Here is a 16,769-nt window from a genome sequence, read left to right as displayed (position 1 = left end):
TTGCAAGGGCGGTCCTGCAGTCCTGCCAACTACACCAATCGTTGTGTGCTGGTCTCAGCCTATAAATAACCAGTGTTGTGGCTGGAGCAGCCCTTGCAGTTCTTATTACGATTGCAAGATGCCTTTCAGCAATAACCATCAGGAAACTTTGAAAAACTAAAGTTTTATTATTTACAGGACCTGGAAATTGCACAGCCCACCTGGGGCCACACTACAAGGTCATGGGGAGAGAGAGAGAGAGTACATGGGCCTGGGGTTCTGCTTTTATTGGGGCGGGGGTGTGTTAGGGTTTTGCAGGCTCATTCTTTAGTGGTGAATTTAAAATATAAGGGCCAGAATTTAAAGCATGGGGAGAGAAAAAACAAGTAGCCCAAATGGTCAGTTATTGAAATCAATCCAGAGCTCTAAAACAAAGGAGCCTCAGTGCCTGGAGGTGGCCTGGCTCTTTATCTAGTCCTGTGGCTGGCAAGGTATTTATTTGAGATAGTCTGCCTTTGAAGTGGATGCCTCTTTGAATGGATGCCTCAGCAATCAAAGCTTAGGTCAGGCACTTGCACCAGAAAAAAAGAGAAAACCCAACTGTCAGGACTTACTGTACAACCACTTAAGCCCGAAACCCTGTCCTATTGTTTGTTGTCAGGTCTGCCTTTTCCAGCTGCCTCACCCTACCCGGCCTGCAGCTTGGGCCTCAGAAACGTGGGGAAGGCACTTCTCATTTCCACTGCCCACTAAGAGCCTCTCACTCTTGGGCAAGATCCTCTTCCTCTGTGAGCCTCGGTATCCCAGCTCAGCTCCAGAGACCCCTCCCATACGGTGCATTAGGACCCTCGCATTTCTGGCTGGAATCAGGCAGACCTCAGTTCTTTCCCTTCCTTGTTACTCCTTGGCTGTGGGACTGGCTCACACAGACCTCAGTTTTTCTCTCTTTCGAGTGAGTACAGCTCTGGGAGCATGGCTGGGAATTGCTTGCCCGGAAGGGGCTTATTCCTGGACCTTCCAGAGGAAGGTAAGGAATTCTGAGAGCTGTGGGCAGCCCAGCCCGACCCTGCCTCACTGCTGTATCTCCTCCACAGGTGGAGTTTGCCATTAGCCGGGTCCAGATGAATTTTCTGCACCTGCTAAGCTCTGAGGTGACACAGCAAATCACCATCCACTGCCTTAACATGACCGTGTGGCAGGAGGGCACCAGGCAGACCCCAGCTAAGCAGGCTGTGCGCTTCCGGGCCTGGAACGGGCAGATCTTTGAAGCCGGGGGTCAGTTCAGGCCGGAAGTGTCAATGGATGGCTGCAAGGTAAGTCTTGGGGCCCCTTACAGGCCCCTCATGCATAGACAGGTAGAAAAACGTGGTCTTACATAGTAACAATTTTATACTATAGTATATTAGTATGATACATATAATGTTTACCTTTGAGTTTTATAAAATTGCTTTGATTCACTTTTCTCCCTGGGAAACTTCTGAGGGAAGGTCTGGGCTGGTAAGATTCTACCAGCCGGTAGATGCTGTGCTTATTTACAAGGCGGCTTATAGAAGGATATAACCCCGCTCCTCTCTGCCCCTGCCCTGCCAGGCTGATTTCTTCTCTTAACATTCTGGTTGTCTTCAGAGGCCTAAAACAGGGTGGGTTGTAGGGGAAGAGGGAGACAGAAAGTCGTCCAAAAAACCAGTTTCACAAAATTAGCATCTGGTTGATGTCAGAACGCAAACGTCTAGTTCCTAGTGTCACTGGAGACCTCGTGACATAGAAAAGAGGCTGCTCTGTAAGTACCTGCCACAGCTGTATTTTGGCTTTCTCCTTGCTCCTTCCCTCCTCGCCTGTTTTTTTGGTAGCTTGTATCAAATGTTACAGTTTATATTGTGGAATAAATCCTTGGTCCTAATATAAAAAAAAAAAATTAGACAAAACCAGTAATGCACAGTGTTACTGAGGATGAGGGGAAACCAACACTCTCACACAAAGCTATTTGGAAAAATTAAAACTAAATTGGTAGAGGCTTTCCCAACAGCAGCTACATGTATATTTCCAATATATATCCAAAGCCTTACAAATGTACCTATCCTTTGATCCCGCAAATCTTACTTCTAGAATTTGTTCTAGGGAAATAATTAAGAATGTGCGCAAAAGTTTAGCTACAGTGATACTCATGGCCGCTTTTCTTTTAAGAATCAAAATAGCAGAAGCAATCTAAATGGACAAATACAGGCCACTGAAACAGTGAAATGCCACGTGGACATTAAAAATTGTGAAGAAAGATGAGGGAGAAATGCACTTGATATATGATGAGGACTACGATGGATATACATGTCCCCTTTTCCCTCTACCTGCAGGTCCAGGATGGCCGCTGGCATCAGACACTCTTCACCTTCCGGACCCAGGACCCCCAGCAGCTGCCCATTGTCGGCGTGGACAACCTCCCTCCTGCCTCATCAGGGAAGCAGTACCGCCTCGAAGTTGGACCTGCGTGCTTCCTCTGACCTCTGACCTCCTGGCTCCTCTCGGCCTCGAGGGGGAGGGAAGAGGAGGAGGAGGCAAAGGGAGGGTACCTAGGGGCAGGTGGGCCCCTAGGAGAGGCAGCTCACCTGCCCAAGGATCCTTGAGCAGACCCCAGCTGTTGTCTGCCCAGTAGAAGAGGCTGAGGGGTAGCAGGGCACGGGGCATCCTTGGGAACGAGTGATCCCAGCCCAGCCCCAAAGACCAACCAAAGAGCCAGCCAGAGCAAGCTGGGCCCGCAACCCGCCTGAGCCCCGCGGCCTGTCTCCCAGCTCTGCGGCCACCCCCTTCCCTGCCCAGCTTCCTTCCCAAAGAGCCCCACGTTCCAGCCAGCTTGAGGGAAGGGGGCATCTCGTCAGCTGGTCCCTGCCAGGGAGCTTTGATGTGCAATATTAGAGAGGAGACATGAAAAAAGGAGAAAAGGAAAGAAAGAAGTATATATAGTTTATTTAAACAAACACAAAGAAGGTGCGTTACTATTTTTTTTTCACCTGGGAAAGAGGTGAGAAGGTGAGAGAGAGCAGCCAGGGGGTGGGAAGTGACGGATGCCGAGAGGGAGAGGTGAGATCCTCGGGGCTGGGGGTGCCCACGTCTGCTACCTCCCACTGTGAAATCGCTGGTGCTCACAATCGTCTCGTAGTGTATGTGATTTTTTTAAGGAAAAAAAAAACCCTATTTAAGATTCTGAAGGTGCTACCAGTTTTGCCACAGACTTTGAAGAAACATTTGGATGTGGGGTATCATCCACGTTTTTCTCTCTCCTCCAAATGACAAAGTTTGGGGAATTTTTAAAATTTTCCTAGCATCACCCTTGTGCTCATTGCATAATCTGTTAAGGAGTGGGGGGAGAAGAAGGTAAAAGGAAAAAAAAAACAAAAAGCAAAGCAAAAAAACAAAAACAAAAAACAACCAGAAACAGAAGTAGAGAAGATTTACCTTTTAACTTATGGACTTTGAAATGCTTGTCCTCTTAAGGCAGGGGGAGGCCTGAGGATGAAGGATTTTAGTCTGGCCTTTCTTGGCCCTGGAGGGAAGTTAGGCGTGTCTTGGAGGGTATGATCTAGACTGGAGAGTCCTGACCTTGCAGCTTTGACCTTGAAGAAACCAGTTAGGAGAACGGCACTGGGTCAGGGCGGGCCTTGGAGGTGGCATGTAAATATGGACCCATCTCATGATGAAGCCACAGACCATCCCCTGAGGTCCTCCCTTCCTGGAGTTGTCCTTCCAAGATGGAGTCATCACTCTTGCTTTTTCATTGTCATTCAGTTCTGTAGAAACCCAGCGCCATTAGCTCCAAGTATAAATGTGGGCTGAGGAGAAAGGCTTATTACGGGAATCTCCGAGTTCAGCATGGCAGGGCTCTTCTGGGTAATCTGAATTGTCCTGCCTCAGTGAACCAGTCAGCGTCCAGGCTGGATTTTGAGGTCATTTTAACTATGGAATTATTTTTGTAGAAGGGGAAATTTTATGTGAAAGTCTATTTGTGTCTTTTTTTTTTTTTTCTAAAGTGTCTCTTTGGCAATTGGATTCGATTTTCATTATTTAATACCTCACTCTGGCCCACCCTGCCCTCCGCCCCACTTCCTGTCTCCCTCCCCCACCCCGCCCGCCTCCACGCTCCCTGGAAGTGTGTTTTTGTAGCAGCTCGGGCCTCATCTCAGCGCTCGGTCTCCCCAGCCGCCAGTCTCCACCTGGCCTCTGTCCTGGCGTCTGTCTTGTTCTTGGGTTTCTCTGCTGTCCTTGTTCATGTCTCTGTCCACGTGTCAATGTGTTAAAACCCAAGTGGGTTCCGTTTCTCCTTTTCCCTTCTGGATTTTAAATAAATATTTAAAACTGAGGCAATGGAATGACACATCTGTGGCCGTGTGCTTCTTTGAAAAGGCCAGAGGGAAGTTTCTGGCAGGGCTGAGGGGGTCAGGGGAAGAGGCTTAGAGGATGCCCAGTTTATGCTGCTCCCCCCAAAGGAGGGGGGAGGGAGAGATACAGCGCCTTGTGGGGGGGGCCCTAAAAGTGAGAGAGTGGGTCCCGTAGGGTCCCATTGGCCGCTGTTCACAAACCTGGTGGCTTAAAACATCAGAAGGGCCTTCTCTCCCAGTCCTGGAGGCTGGAAGTGTGCTGTAGACTAGAAATCCAAGTGTTGGCAGGGCCACGATTCCTCCGATGCCTCTAGGAGAGCTTCCTTACTCTATCCTGAGGCGCCAGGCGGTCCCTGGCTAGCAGGGCAGCACCTCAGTCTCGGCCACTGTAGTCACATGACACTCTCCCTGTGTGTCTCTAATCCCATCTATTTTTAAGGACACCAGTCATATTGGATGAGAGCCCACCCTAATGACCTCATCTTAACTTGATTACATCTGCAGAGACCCTATTTCCAAATAAGGCTGCTTCACAGGTAACGGGGAAGCATATCTTTTGGGGGGACACAATTCAACCAATAACACACAGGGAGGAGGTATACTGAGGTTAACATGAGAGCCTATTTTTTTTTTTAACGTGGTAAAATACACATAACATAAAACTGACCATTAATGACATTTAGTACCTTCACGATGTTGGGCAACCATCACCACTGTCTACTTCCAGAACATTTTCATCATTTCAAAAGGAAACTCCATACCCAAGAAGGCATCACTCCCTATTTCTGCCTGCTCGTACCCCTGGAAAACCACTAATCTGCTTTCTGTCGATGGCTTTGCCTACTATGGATATTTCATATAAATGGAATCATACAATACATGACCTTTTGTGAATGACTGCTTTCATTTAGCATAATGTTTTCAAGGTTCATCCTTGTAGCACGGATCAGTACTGCATTCTTTTTTATGACTGAATAGTATTTCATTGTATAGATAAACCAGATCTTGTTTATTCATTCTTCCATTGATGACATGTGGGTTGTTTCATCTTTTGGTGATTAAAGATAGTGCTTCAATAGGAACAATTCTTACCTGTGAGATTCCTGAAAGAGGCCCCAACAATACCTGCTTTGGAAGAAGTGAGTGAGAATCTGGGAGACAGAGTTAACCAGAGTTAGTGAATAAATATACAAGATGCCCAGATAAATTTGAATTTCGGGGGGCTTCCCAGGTGGCGCTGTGGTTGAGAATCTGCCTGCTAATGCAGGGAACACGGGTTCGAGCCCTGGTCTGGGAGGATCCCACATGCCGCGGAGCAACTAGGCCCGTGAGCCACAACTACTGAGCCTGCGCGTCTGGAGCCTGTGGTCCGTAACAAGAGAGACCACAATAGTGAGAGGCCCGCACACCGCGATGAAGAGTGGCCCCCGCTTGCCACAACCAGAGAAAGCCCTTGCACAGAAACGAAGACCCAACACTGCAAAAATAAATAATAAATTTAAAAAAATTTTTGAATTTCGGATAAACAATAAATATGTTTTTAGCATAAGTATGTCCCATTCAATATTTGGGACATACTTATACCTGCTGGACCTGAAACCCGTATCTCCTGACTCTTGGTTCAGAATACTTTCCTCCTTAGCTTGTTCCTCCTCCCCTGGGACATTGGAGAAATCAGAACTTTTCCGCCCTTCTCATCTAAGAGAAAGAAGAAATCACGAGCAGTTGAGCCACGTTTTAAAAACGTGTTGTCGGGCCTCCCTGGTGGCGCAGTGGTTAAGAATCCGCCTGCCAGTGCAGGGGACACGGGTTTGAGCCCTGATCCGGGAAGATCCCACATGCCGCGGAGCAACTAAGCCCATGCACCACAACTACTGAGCCTGGGCTCTAGAGCCCGCGAGCCACAACTACTGAGGCCCGCGTGCCTAGAGCCCGTGCTCCGCAGCAAGAGAAGCCACCGCAATGAGAAGCCCAGGCACCACAACCAAGAATAGCCCCCACGCACCACAACTAGAGAAAGCCCGTGCACAGCAACAAAGACCCAATGCGGCCAAAAAATTAATTAATTAATTAAAAAAAAAAAACTAGCTGTAAGTTTCTAGGTCATCAGTCCACAGGCAGCTGCGTCTTCTCTACCCTCCCCACCCTGACACCTACCCCAGACAGTGAGCCCTGGGAGCCGCTGCCCTGCGGTGGCTCCAGACTTCCACCCATGGAGCCCAGGATTCATGGTCTGGAAGAGCTTGGAGATTCCCATGCCTCCAAGTCCACCCTCCTGTTTGACAGAGGTAGCAACTGAAGTCCACCGAAGTACCCGGGGTCACCTGGTGAGGCCAAGACAAAGCTGTGATCAGCCCCAAGACCGCTGACGGCAGTGTTATGTGCATGAGGCCAGTGGTTCTCAGTGTGGCGCCCTGGGATTACCAGTACAAGCAGCACCAGGGGCTGGTGACCAGCACAGAATTTTCGATCCCTTCCCAAACCGACTGAATCACAAACCCCGAGGGGCCCTGCAATCTGCGTTTTAACAAGCCTCCCTGAAGACTCCAGTACAAGCTCAAGTACCAAGAATCATGACCCTGCACTATTTCCTTAATCTGGAAAATGACTTTCCAACACTGAAGAAAAAACAAACAACAACTTGGAAGTGAGATGAGAATGTTCTTTTAATTTCTTTGACTGACAGTTAATCAAAAATGAAATTGAGGCAGCATGGCCCATTTCCTGAATGATTTCCTGGGGTTTGCCGGATATCACCACAAGCAAAGAATTTGCCCAGCTGTTCCATCATGCTTCCCGTTTTGCAGAGGAGAAAGGCAATCACTTTAATGTCTGTTTTCCCCATAGGAAGCTCTGTGAGGGAGGAGATGTAACTTGTTCTCTGCTGTAGCTGCAGAGCACAGCATGTCGAAGGCACTCGATCTTGTGGAAGGACTCCCCGCAAGAACTTCCATTTTTATTTCCTTGACACATGTTTATCAGCAGCACCTTCCTTTTGTCAAGCCATGTGTGGGCACTGGAGTTATGATGGATCTGAGAGCTTGTCTGAGGGGCTCTGAGTCTGGCAGAGGCAGCTAGAGAGGCTGGACCTTGTGTGGTTAAGGGTTAGGAAACCGGAGATCAGGAGGCCAAGTGTGGGGTTAGGGAAGCAAAAAGGGGGCACCACAGAGCCCAGTGTCAGCTTGGGGAGGATAGTCAGGAGGTGACACTATAATCAAGGTCCCAGAGAAACAGAACCAATACGACGTGTGTGTATGTGAGCATGTGTGTGTGCATGCCTGTGTGTGTGTGTGTGTGTAAGAGATTTATTATAAGGAGTTGGCTCACATGATTATGATGGCTGATGAGTTCCAAGATTTGCAGCTCCAGACCCAGGAGAGCGGATGGTGTAGTTCCAATCCAAAGGCTGGCAGGCTCAGGGCCCAGGAAGGACCAATGTTTTAGTTCATGTCCAAAGGCAGGAAAAGACTGATATCCATCTCAAACAGTCAGGCCAGAGGAATTCTCGCTTATTTGGCCTTTTGATTCTATTCAGGCCCTCAGTAGATTAGATGCGGCTCGCCCACATGCGGGAGGGCAATCTGCTTTGCTCAGTCGACCCATTCAAATGTTAATCTCCTCCAAAACACCCTCACAGACACAGCCAGAATGTTGAGCCAAATATCTGGGTACCCCATGGCTCAGTTAAGTCAACATAAAATTAACCATCAGGGGCTTCCCTGGTGGCGCAGTGGTTGAGAGTCCGCCTGCCGATGCAGGGGACGCGGGTTCGTGCCCTGGTCCGGGAAGATCCCACGTGCCACGGGGCGGCTGGGCCCGTGAGCCATGGCCGCTGAGCCTGCACATCTGGAGCCTGTGCTCCGCAACGGGAGAGGCCACAACAGTGAGAGGCCCGCGTACCGCAAAAAAAAAAATTAACCATCAGAAGCCAAGGCTGAGAGAGAATGAATAGAGGTTAGCCAAATGCGGAAGAGCACCTGCCAAGGCCTGGAAGTAAAGGTAGCACCGCGTATCTGGGGAGCATAAGTAGTTCAAAGTGGTGCCACAGGGTCAGGGGAAGCCTGGAGTACTGGGCTGGGAATGGGACAAGCCACAGGTTTGCACAGAAGAGCAGGGTTTGCATTGGCCAGGTTAAGTTTGTGCTGTGATGGGGCACTGGAGTGGAGCTGTCCAGGGGCAGCTGGCTGAGCTGGGAGGACAGGAAAGAGGTCTGTGCGCCATTCGGGGCTCTGGAGAGTCAGCAGCTTTGAAGGCATGGAAGGTGAGAGAGTCAGGAAAAAGGGCCAGAGGGGACGGAGAAGAGGGGCTATGTTAGAACCATGCTGCGCAGCAGTCTCAGTCCGGTCTCCATTCCAGGAGGCCTCTGTGACCTGGCTGGGGAAGCCACTGAAGCTGGGCCAGCTCATTCCCAGCAAGGGTAAGTAGGAATCTGTCAGGGACAGGAGGCAGCTCTTCCCCAGCTGGCAGCCCCACAGCTCCCAATCTCCCGTTGCACAACCCAGTGTCCAGAAACAGCCACGGTGGCCTTCCAGGGGAAACCCCAGGCCTGTGTTCGCTCTGTCCACAGTGAGCCCCAGCCAGGGCCAGTCACAACTCATGATGACCAGCAGCCTGGTGCCGGGAAAGTGAGAGAGGGACGGGCGAGAAGGGGAGAGGCTGGCAGGTGGATTCTGGTCTCAGCTTCCTGACTGTGACATGGCCTTGAGTGGGTCATTCTGTCTCTCTGGGCCTCAGTTTTTCTCCCAGGAAAATGGGAGTGACATGCCCTTCCCTGCTGACCAACCACAGACCAGGCCATTGTTCCATAATAGTTGGATGAACCGGGTGAAATTGAATGATATTCAACTGCTTTCTGACCTATAAAATCCACAGTTTCACAGACTCATAGACATAGAGAACAGACTTCTGGCTGCCAAGGGGTCGGAGGGAGGGAGAGATATGGACTGGGAGTTTGGGGGGAGTAGATGCAAACTATTACATTTAGAATGGATAAACAACAAGGTCCTAACATATAGCACAGGGAACTATAGTCAATATCCTGTGATAAACCATAACGGAAAAGAATATAAAAAAAGAATGTCTGTACGTGTATAACTGAGTCACTTTGCTGCACAGCAGAGATGGGCACAACTTGTAAATCAACTTCAATAAAAATAAATAAATTAAAATCCACAGTTTCATATGGTTGAACCCTTAATAGCACCTTTCAAAATAATAGTGGCTGCAATTTCTTGCACACTTTCCATGAACCAGGAGCCGTGTTGAGTGTAATCCGTCTTCATCTCATGCACAACCCTCAGGGGCAAGTTTTATCACCCTGGCTCTTCCGATGGGGGAACTAAAGTTCAAAGAGGTTACATAAGTTACCCAAGATCACAAAACAGGATTTGAATTTGAGCAAATATTTTTTGGTATTTCCTCAGCCCAGACACAAAGTTCCTAATTTGGACTTTTTGCTGTGCCCGTGTATTTTTATGGTTGCTCACGTAGATAAGATCATGAATTAGTTGTCAGACACAGAGCTCAGCCCTGGCCTTTTATAAAATGGCCAGAAATCTGTATAAAGTGGTTTTCTCAGAAAGCGAATCATTTCAAAATGATGCATTTCCCTAATTATAGAAACCTCACCTTTTCACCCTGTTACCTTACCCTTCTGGGCCACTGGTTTTCTCAAGTATCTAATGGGGAAAATATCCTATTTTCCTGAATCTAATATAGACATAGTTTTGCATTTTGATGTCTTTAGAAATAGGATGTAACCTGCAATCACTGAAGTATTTATATAATGCAGGAATCTGTCTTTCCTTCCTCACTGCCCAGCTTGTCATTAAACAGACGGTGATGGTTATTATAATAGAAGGACCCTTAGAAGCAAGTTTGTTTCATCTGATATTTAGTTCGTCTAAATGTAAACTGATTGAATATGCATAACAATCCAATGAAGTGGAGTTTATTATTATTATCCACATTTTACAAGTAGGGAAATTGAGGCACAGAGAAGTTAGGTAACTTGCCCAAGGTCACACAGTTAGCAAGTGGTAGAAACAGGACAACTCTTTACCGGCATCCTACACTGCCCTGATTGCTTTTCTGTCTCTTTCCTGCCAAACTTCTCTTGACATTGTGCCAGGGACAGATAGGCAGGCTGGGGAGGGCTGCCCAAGACTTCAATTCATGGAGGTACTAAAGCATCCTTAAAATGTAAGAAGATAGGGGCTTCCCTGGTGGCGCAGTTGTTGAGAGTCTGCCTGCCGATGCAGGGGACACAGGTTTGTGCCCTGGTCCGGGAAGATCCCACATGCCGCGGAGTGGCTGGGCCCGTGGACCATGGCCGCTGAGCCTGCGCGTCCGGAGCCTGTGCTCCGCAACGGGAGAGGCCACAACGGTGAGAGGCCCACATACCGCAAAAAAAAAAAAAAAAAAGTAAGAAGATAGAGGAAATTGTACTGTGTCAGGGTGAGTGCTGGGTGTGCCTGGAGAAACTACTTGGCTAGCCTCTTGGGAGGAGAGTGAGAAGCCCCTCAAGGGGCAGCCTGAGGCTGAGGACAGTGAGGACCACCCACTCCTTCCCAGGGGAGGCACTCTGCTTACTCACTGTAAGGGAAAACTTTCATTTCTCTCTCCTCTGCTCACTGGACTTCTGGCCACCAGGTGTGTGGATTTTCTCTGACACCACGTGGTTCTCTGACTCTCCAGGCACCAACTGAGTGTCCTACGCTTCAGTTCAGTTCTGACACTGTCACCGAGCCAAACTTGGGTCTACTTGCCCCACATGCAGCAAAGCCAATCTACTGACACCCGGTTGTGGTGAAGCAAAGTCCAGCGTTTATTGCAGGTGCCAAGCAAGGAGAACGGGCAGCTCATGCTCAAAAGACTGGAACTCCCCAATGGCTTTCAGGCAAGGGTTTTAAAAGAAAGTGTTAGGGGAGAGGGTCTCAGGATGTATGATCAGCTTGTGGACCTTCTTCTGATTGGTTGATGGTGAGGTAACAGGGGGATGTTTCAGGAATCTCTATCATCAGCCTTCTGGTTCCAACTAGTTTGGGGTCTACATGCTTGTGGTCAGCATGTAGTCCCCATCCTCCACCTGGGTGCGGGTCTTAGTTTCTGCAGAACCACTCAAAGATACGTATCAGATTGTTATCTACATTCCTTCAAGAGGACTGCTTGAGCCTCCTCTTTGGAACTCGGGGAAGGCTTAGGAAGGTCCTTCATTTCAGCAAGCAAGAAACAGGGGACAGGGCTTCCCTGGTGGTGCAGTGGTTAAGAATCCGCCTGCCAATGCAGGGGACATGGGTTCGAGCCCTGGTCCGGGAAGATCCCACATGACGCGGAGCAACTAAGCCCGTGCGCCATAACTACTGAGCCTGTGCTCTAGAGCTCGTGAGCCACAACTATTGAGCCCAAGTGCTGCAACTAATGAAGCCTTGCACCTAGAACCCGTGTTCTGCAACGAGAGAAGCCACTGCAATGAGAAGCCTGCGCACCACAACGAAGAGTAGCCCCCGCTCGCCACAACTAGAGAAAGCCCATGCACAGCAACGAAGATCCAGTGCAGCCAAAAATAAAGAAAGAAAGAAAGAAAGAAATATTAAAGGAAAAAAAGAAACAGGGGCCATGAAGAGGCTTTTGTACCCAGGAAGACCCTGCAGGATCCTGCTCATTTTCAGTCTCCCCTTTTCTTTGTTACTCCTCAATCCCAAGGGGAACAGGGGCTGCACAAGAAAGGAAATAAAATTTTGGATAGAGAGATTAATCATAAACTCAGTAAGGAAACTCAGTTTTAGGGGCACGCGGTTTCAGCGCTAACCAGAGTTGAGTTAGCATCAGATCCTGCAGATTAAGGGCTCAATCCCACAAGACTGTCCCCATTTCAGATGCCAATCACAAATCCAGGTTGTCACCTGTGCTTCTGACTGATGAGCTGTAAATCAGAGGTTCCCACAACCCTCTCTTTGGGTTTGGCCATTTACTAGAACAGCTCACAGAACTCAGGAGAATCGTTTACTTACTAGATTACCAGTTTAGTATAAAAGGATACAACTCAGGAATAGTCAGATAGCAGAGATGCATAGGGCAAGGTATGTGGGAAAGGGCATGCAGCTTCCACGCCCTCTTTGGATTGCAGCTAAAATAGAAATGAAGTTTTTCTTCTCCTGAGAACAAGGAAAGTAAAGGGAACCGAGAAGAAATAAATGGGCCTGAAAGAGTTAATCACTCTTAGCTTTACTTTAACTGTTACTAATCTGTAGTATCTGTAACTAGATCTGTGCTTCACAAAGCTAGCCCCTATGTGAATTACATCCTGCACAAATCACTTCCTAACTCTCTGTGTGAATTATGTCCTGCATAAATCACTCCCTAACTCTCTCTGGGAATTCTAGTGTTTATTCTCCCTACACACTCTTGTAGCAAGTCACCCCTTGTAGCTGTTTGCATTTCAGAAAGAAGGTCACAGGCTGATAACCCAGAGACAAACCGCACCCAATTACCGGTTTGCCTGACGCCAGCGGTGACTGTTTTGAAATAATGCAATAAGAAGAATGCAAGACCTTCACCATTTTGATCCTTATCACTCACTTAGGACTGTGAACTCCACCTATAAGAACCCCTGTAATTCCCCAGGAGGGGGGGCACACTTCTTGAGGCACTAGCCTGCTGTGTTTTCCCCTTTTGCCTGGCAAAGGAATAAAGCCATCTCTCTTATCCTCCAAAATCTGTCTCCGTATTTCTATTCGGCATCGGCGCACAGAGAGCCAAGATTCTGGCAACAGGATTGGCCACCTATTCAGCACCTACCCATGTTCCTCAACCTGGAAGCTCTCCAAATCCCATCATTTAGCACTTTACCAAAAGCATCATTACATGAGCACGGTTGATTAAATCACTGACCAGGTCAGTGATTGGCCAGGTCAGTGATTGACCAGGTCAATTGACCAGGTCAATCTCCAGCACCAGTTCCTTTCCCAGAGGTGAGGGGTTGGGGCTGAAAGTTCCAACCCTCTAATCACAAAGTTGGTTCCCCTGGTAACCAGCTCCCATCCTGAGTCTATCCAGGAGCCCCCACCGGAGAGACATCTTATTAGCATAAAAAAAGACAAGTATCACTTTGGAGAGCCCAAGAGTTTTATGAGCTGTGTGCCAGGAAAGGGAGGTAGAGACCAAGTATATATTTTGTATTACAGTAAGTCCCCTACATATAAATGAGTTCCGTTCAGAGAGCATGTTCGTTAAGTTCCATTTGTTCATAAGTCCACAAAGTTAGCCTAGGTACCCAACTAACACAATCGGCTATATAGTACTGTACTGTAATAGGTTTATAATACTTTTCACACAAATAATACATAAAAAACAAACAAAAAATAAACACCTTTAATCTTACAGTATGGTACCTTGAAAAGTACAGTAGTACAGTACAACAGCTGGCATCCAGGGGCTGGCATCGAGTGAACAGGCAAGAAGAGCTACTGACTGGAGGAGGGAGAGGAGGTGGGAGACGGTAGAGCTGAAGGATCGTCAGCAATAGGAGACGGAGGGCAAGCTTCAATTTCACTCAGGCCTGACGTGGTTGGAACGCACGTTCGCACCTTTGAAAGTTCACAACTTGAAGGTTCGTATGTAGGGGACTTACTGTATATTGCACTCACTGTCTGTGGTTTTGCTTCAAGAGGCATGCAGGTTAGGCCAGAGCTGAATTGCTCCAGGTAAACGACGGAGTCCTGCTCCTTCCTGGCCCTCCCTGTTCACCCTTCCCCCACACAGGCAACCCTAGCATTTCTTCGCACGAACAAAGGAAGGCCCAAAGACCATTGGTCTAAATACCTAAACGTTATAAATCAAAAGTTTTTAAATAAAGCTGACTCTTTACAATTTAAGTTTTGGACATTTAATCAATAGATTAAGTCGTTCAAAATTTTTATAAAGCTGTAAATTATTCTCAAGGCTAGCATTCAACCTCTAGCTGCTGATATCAAGAATCAGATTCATGCCTAATGTGTGTTCCATCTACCTACACATGAATTTAAGAGGAATACAAATGATTGCATATTGCAAAATATCTCTCAGCTACCATGTGCAACTCTTGCAAATACTGCCTATTTGTAAATCAAATACACGTTGCAAAAAACCAAAAAATGGATTCTCAGTACTATTGGGAAGCAAGAGATGATGTGGCAAGAACTTACTGCCTTTATGCTGAGAGTGAAGAATGAGAACGTTAACTCTTCTCTTTCTGTTGTTGAACCCAAGTTCGTACGCCCCACGCACAGTGAGGCCAAACTGAAATGTCAGAGTCTGGAGCAGGGAAAGGTTTACTAATCAAGGAGGTGTCCACACAGAAGATGGGAGACCTAGACTTGTCTCAAATCCATCTCGTTAGCTGGCTGGGACGCAAGGTTTTTCAAAGCAAGGAGGGTCAATGGGAGAGGGTTGTAGGATGCGTGATCAGCTCGTGGACCTTCTTCTGATTGGTTGGTAGTGAGGTAACAAGGGGATGTTTCAGGAATCTTTATCATCAACCTTCTGGTTCCAACTAGTCTGGGGTCTCTGTGCTTGTGGTCAGGATGTAGTCACCATCCTCCACCTGGGTTGGAGTCTTAGTTTCTGCAAAACAGCTCAAAGATATGCATCAGATTGTTATCTACATCCCTTCAGGAGGGTCGAGGAGTCCTGTGTCTCTGTAGTCCTAATGATTAACTGCTTGAGCCTGCTCTTTGGGACTCAGAGAAGGCCTAGGAGACTAAAGGCTCCCCTCCCCCACTGTGTTTTCTTTCTATAAACAAGAAACATGTTTTGGTTTTTTTTTGTTTTTAACCCAGGACGGCCCCGAAGGGTCCTGCTCAGTTTCATTACCTGTAAGTCCACTCAAATCCTCCCTGAATTCTGAAGTGGTGTCTGTCTACTGTATCAGCAGTAGCATCACCCGCAAAGCCTCAGGACATTTGGTTACAATGTCCAAATGCCTGATGTTTCAAGGATAGAGTACAAGATGGGAAGCATTGTTCCCCTGGGGTCTGAACACGGTTGGTTGTGATGACGGATGTTTAGGGCTAAGGGTCACCCTGTGCCAATACCAGGTACCAGATCCCAAGTGACAGAGGTGCTTGTGTGTTGCTGAATGAACTTTGCATGTGTGTGTCCTTGTATGTGTGTGTCCGTGTGTGTGTGGTATGTGAGGGCCTCTAAAGCTCTGGGTTGCAGGTAGGAGCCCCAGTGGCCCAGGTCTAAGGTGGCACTGTCCCCACACATCTTCAGCATCTCCGTAAAATAGTGTCTAGAATCTGTGCCCAGTCCCATCATCTCACACCTGGACCACGCAACTGCCCAACTGCTCTGCCAAGTTCTCCTGTTCTTGCCCTCCCCGTTCCCTGTTCTTCTCACTGTAGACAGACAGAGTGATCTTTCTAAAGAGCAAATCTGACTAGTCAACCCCCCTCCACCTCACTTAAAATTTTTCCGTTTCTCCCCAATACCCCCAGACTCCACAGCAAACTCCTCGGCCTGGCTTCCTTGCTCTGCAGCTCGGGTTCCCATCAACGGCCCCAAGCATCAGTCCCCGTCACTCCGACCCCATCACAGGCTCCAGCCACACAGAGAGCATCCTGGTCCTTCACATACCACACTCTCCCTCACCTGCACTCTTCCCTCTTGAAGAGTTCCAGTCATGTTTGCAAAACTCCAATTAGAGCAATGAAAATTCAAAACACTAACTGAGCTGGCAAAAAAAAAAAAAAAAAAGAAGAAGAAAAAGAAGGGAAATTCCAATTCTGACAAGGATGTAGAAAAAGATTCATTTCTGCCTCGCTAGATTGGTGCAGCATTAAAAATCGTTAGTGTTCTTTGATTTATCATGTTTTGGTTTTCTCTCTTTTGGGGGAGAGGTTTTTTAAAATCAACTTAATTGAGGTATAATTGGCTTACAGTAAAATGCACACATTTTTGGTTTCCAGTTCAAAGAGTTTCACAAATATACATACGTGTGTAAACACCACCACAGTGAAAATACAAAACAGGGCCATCTACTTCAGAAAGTTCTCTCATGCCCCTTGGCAGTCAAATGACTGATCTGATTTCTACCATTATAATTTGTTTTGGCTGTTCTAGAACTTTGTATAAATGGAATCATACAGTCCGTGCACTATTGAGTCTGGCTTCCTTTGTTCAGCATAATGTTTTTCAGATGCATTCATGCTGTTACATGTATACGTAGTTCATTCCTTTTGGTTGCTAAGTAATATTCCATTGTATGAAAATGCCACAGTTTGTTTTTCCACTTTCCTGTTGGTGGATACCTGAATTGTTTCTAGTTTGGGGGCTATTTTATGTATTTATTTATGTATTTATGTGTGTATCTGGGGGGCAATTTTAAATATTGCTAAAGTCTTGCATTTTAAAGACATATGTTTTTCTTTCTCTTGAAAGAAA

General features: G+C 47.4%; 1 protein-coding gene across 1 annotated transcript in view; it reads left to right on the top strand.

The window, feature by feature from the left end:
• Positions 1 to 4,327, top strand: part of COL27A1 (collagen type XXVII alpha 1 chain) — a gene marked incomplete at its 5' end in the record, with an annotated part of 145,297 nt that extends 140,970 nt beyond the window's left edge. Inside the window, 2 exons of the mRNA XM_079706055.1 lie at positions 1,074 to 1,292; positions 2,328 to 4,327. Coding sequence (XP_079562181.1) covers positions 1,074 to 1,292; positions 2,328 to 2,474 — 366 coding nt within the window. The 3' untranslated portion in view covers positions 2,475 to 4,327. The remainder of the gene's footprint in view (positions 1 to 1,073; positions 1,293 to 2,327) is intronic.
• Positions 4,328 to 16,769: the final 12,442 nt, after the last annotated feature.

The sequence above is a fragment of the Hyperoodon ampullatus genome (genome assembly GCF_949752795.1).
Source record: "Hyperoodon ampullatus genome assembly, chromosome: 6".
Classification (NCBI taxonomy): domain Eukaryota; kingdom Metazoa; phylum Chordata; class Mammalia; order Artiodactyla; family Ziphiidae; genus Hyperoodon; species Hyperoodon ampullatus.
This window is presented reverse-complemented; position numbering and strand designations above follow the sequence as displayed.